This window comes from Olea europaea, unplaced genomic scaffold (genome assembly GCF_002742605.1).
Source record: "Olea europaea var. sylvestris unplaced genomic scaffold, O_europaea_v1 scaffold6354, whole genome shotgun sequence".
Taxonomy (NCBI): domain Eukaryota; kingdom Viridiplantae; phylum Streptophyta; class Magnoliopsida; order Lamiales; family Oleaceae; genus Olea; species Olea europaea.
Window position 1 is genome coordinate 8,025 of NW_019264719.1, and position 3,037 is coordinate 11,061.

General features: G+C 34.0%; 1 protein-coding gene across 1 annotated transcript; it reads right to left on the reverse strand.

Moving 5' to 3' along the window:
- Window positions 1-488: 488 nt before the first annotated feature.
- Window positions 489-2,804, reverse strand: LOC111389963 (peroxisome biogenesis protein 3-2-like; the record flags this gene model as incomplete). The annotated part of the gene is made up of 4 exons (XM_023014949.1): window positions 489-947; window positions 1,774-2,075; window positions 2,568-2,624; window positions 2,685-2,804. Coding segments are annotated over 4 exons (735 nt in total), but the record flags the coding sequence as incomplete, so codon positions are not given.
- Window positions 2,805-3,037: the final 233 nt, after the last annotated feature.

Sequence of the window (3,037 nt, forward strand, 5' to 3'; positions counted from 1 at the left end):
TAAAAAAAAAAAAAAAAAAAAAGAATGTATAAACCCATTAACCCATTACAAACCAAACGGTAAAGTGCAAACACCAAAGTTTGAAAAGAAAATCGTTCATCTGCTGACTGCTATTCTACCTTGTGCCACTGGTTGCCAACAATTAAAATTTGAAAGGAAAATCATGCCCCCACTAACTCAAAATTTCTGCGTTCTCCATTGTCTGTAAATTTGCCCAAGATCAAATCCTGGTAGTTGCACAAATGGCACATCAGTTGATTTTCATTTTTCTTATAAGAAAACACACAGATTTAAAGTAGTTCAATTTAGAGGTGGACTGTGTCAACTCGCTAGTACAGATTTTTTCACTGTAGTGACGGAAAATTATGAAAAACTCAAATGAACAATATAATTAGACTATGCACATTCCTACAAGTCCAATCTTAGACCACTGGTTATTTCACATCTAGGCTTCTGCAAATCCAAATACATGAAGATAACTACAAAAGATTCAAGAACGTCTTTGATTTATAATAGTAACTAAAACGCTCAAACTGAGTAAAAAACGAGCAATACATGACCATTGGGATGTGAAAAAATTACAACACCAATAAACAATTTTGATCTTCTCCTTATTTTCTTCAGACCTTACGGAATCCCATAAAACCCTTTACATTTGTGAAGTTCATGAAACTACAATAATGATCCTACACTATAAAAAGGGTGTACTCGAATATAAGAGAGTGAAGAATTGTTCAACTTCTGGTATGCTACATATATTTTGGACATACCTACTCCTATAGGGTTCTTTCAGTAGCTGCTGACCAATCTGAGCTATTCGTGGAAGAAGTTTAGCAAGTGGCATTCCAGACAGTAAAGTGCTTTCTCCACATTGGGAACTAATATCTTTCATAAGTTCGTTCACCAGTGTTTTTAACGACATTTCAATAATATTCCCAAATTCAACACTGCACGAAGTCACAAGAGCAAGGTGAAGAAGTTGATATAAGATTAGAACATAAGAAATTGGTTAATATTACAAATGTAGTCTAGAATTGTTGAAGCTTCATCTGATCTTTCACCTTATGAAATTGTAACATGTAAATGTCATTCACAATAACTATACTTCTACTTTATTGTCAATCAAGTACCCGTATTTCAACATGCACACAGTTGCTTGATTGACAGAGTGAAAGTATAGCTACCATCAATGCAATTTTTCCAAAATGTAACAACTAGCTGCAACATATAATGATTACCAGTATCGCTAATGTGAAGTAAATCAAGATATTATGCAATCCAAGTGAGCCTCTATATGAAAAGTGCATCATTGATAAGTAATAAAAAGTAACTTGCCTAGACATACGTTTGGCTAAGCTGGAAAGCTATTTTAAGTACGTTACTGAAGCTTAGCCAAACACGATGAATTAAGGGACAACTTTTTCTCTTTTTCTTATTCTCTCGTCAATCATATGAAATTGAGCATTCGAAGCAGTTTGACAGCCAAAAGCATGGAATTTAGTGCTTATTTTGCCTTGCAGTATTCAACCCTAGATTCACAAATCCTGAAAGAACTTATTCTTTGAAAACAGAAATGCAAAATTTAATGCTTTGGTAGCCTTGGATGACTGCAGTGCATCACTTGAGGCAAGCAGAATCACATAGTTTCTTTGGATTTTCAACAAAAAATTCTCTATTGATGCATTACAATGCAGACGTAAAACAGAGTGCACTTGATTGCAACCCTTTAACTTAGCCTTCTTAATTGCTGAACCAGATGAATCATAAACATACCTCAATAACACTGCACGTGTCTCGCCCATAAGTTGTTCAAGTTTTGTTGCGTGAGGAAGATCTGAATAACCGCTGCTGCTGGACTGTGAAACAAGGTTGTATACTCCAGAATCTTCAGGCATCAAATAGCCCACCCAGTGATGAGGGCTCCCCATGCTCATGAAAGTGTCCAATATTTGAACAATGGTTTCATCAAGTATAGTTGCAGTGAAGAAATCCTTCAATAGCTTTCTGTAGACATGAAAGTAAGCATTTAATGACAGAACATCAGAATTCCAAATAATAACCCAAAGAACAGACTTCTGGCAATATTAATTTCCACAGGACATAGCCCACGAATATTGGAACATTTTTAAAAAAGTTCACCATTTTATCTTCAAGCAACATCAAGTAAGATTACATTAAGATTGAACACTAGAATATTGGAAGCACAATTTTATTTTATTTTTTTATTATTTTTTTTTTTTTCGAATCAATAGAAGAGGCTGGAAACAACCCGTGGCATTGAATTACTTACCCCATGTTTGGTCCCATTTTCTAACACTCATTTTCAATCGGACCTTTCATAGGATTAATTTACTATTCTCAAAATAATAATAATAATAATAATAATAATAAAATAAAATTATTGAATCGCCTTAAATTACTCAAAACAATAGGAAAAATATTTACTTCGAAGTTTCTTAGCAAATTAAATTTGAAATTAGCAACATCACTTGCACAAAGACTATATGTAGATGATATCGGTGAAATATACACATAAATATTATATGAAGTAAAACAGTTTTATTCACAGCAGGAACCAGCAGTGCATCATGGGAGATCAACATGGTAAGCATCATCAGAAGCAGCTATAGAATTGCATGGGCATAGCTCAGTAATATTTAAATTTTCCCATGAAATGCTGAAACTTGCGTGGTAACTAACAAAATAAGAATGCAGTTGCATAGAGACATGAATAAATTATACAAGAGATCATGAAATGTCAGAATCTGAGGCAAGGCAAGAATCTGTAACGAATTCTTGGGATACTAAGCAGAGAGTTGTAAGAAATTCAGAGAATTTTCCTGAATTTATTGAATCTGAATGAAAAAAATAGCAAGTTGATAAATGGATCTCCCTATATAGCGTGTGGGTCCTCTGGGAGAGTAAGCAATTAAAAAATAAGTTCATGAATAGAAAAGGTCTGGGACAAAAAGGTGGCAGGAACTTTTAGAGGATTGGGAGTTCAACAAACTAAAAGGAGAGCTCTTTCAAACAGAAG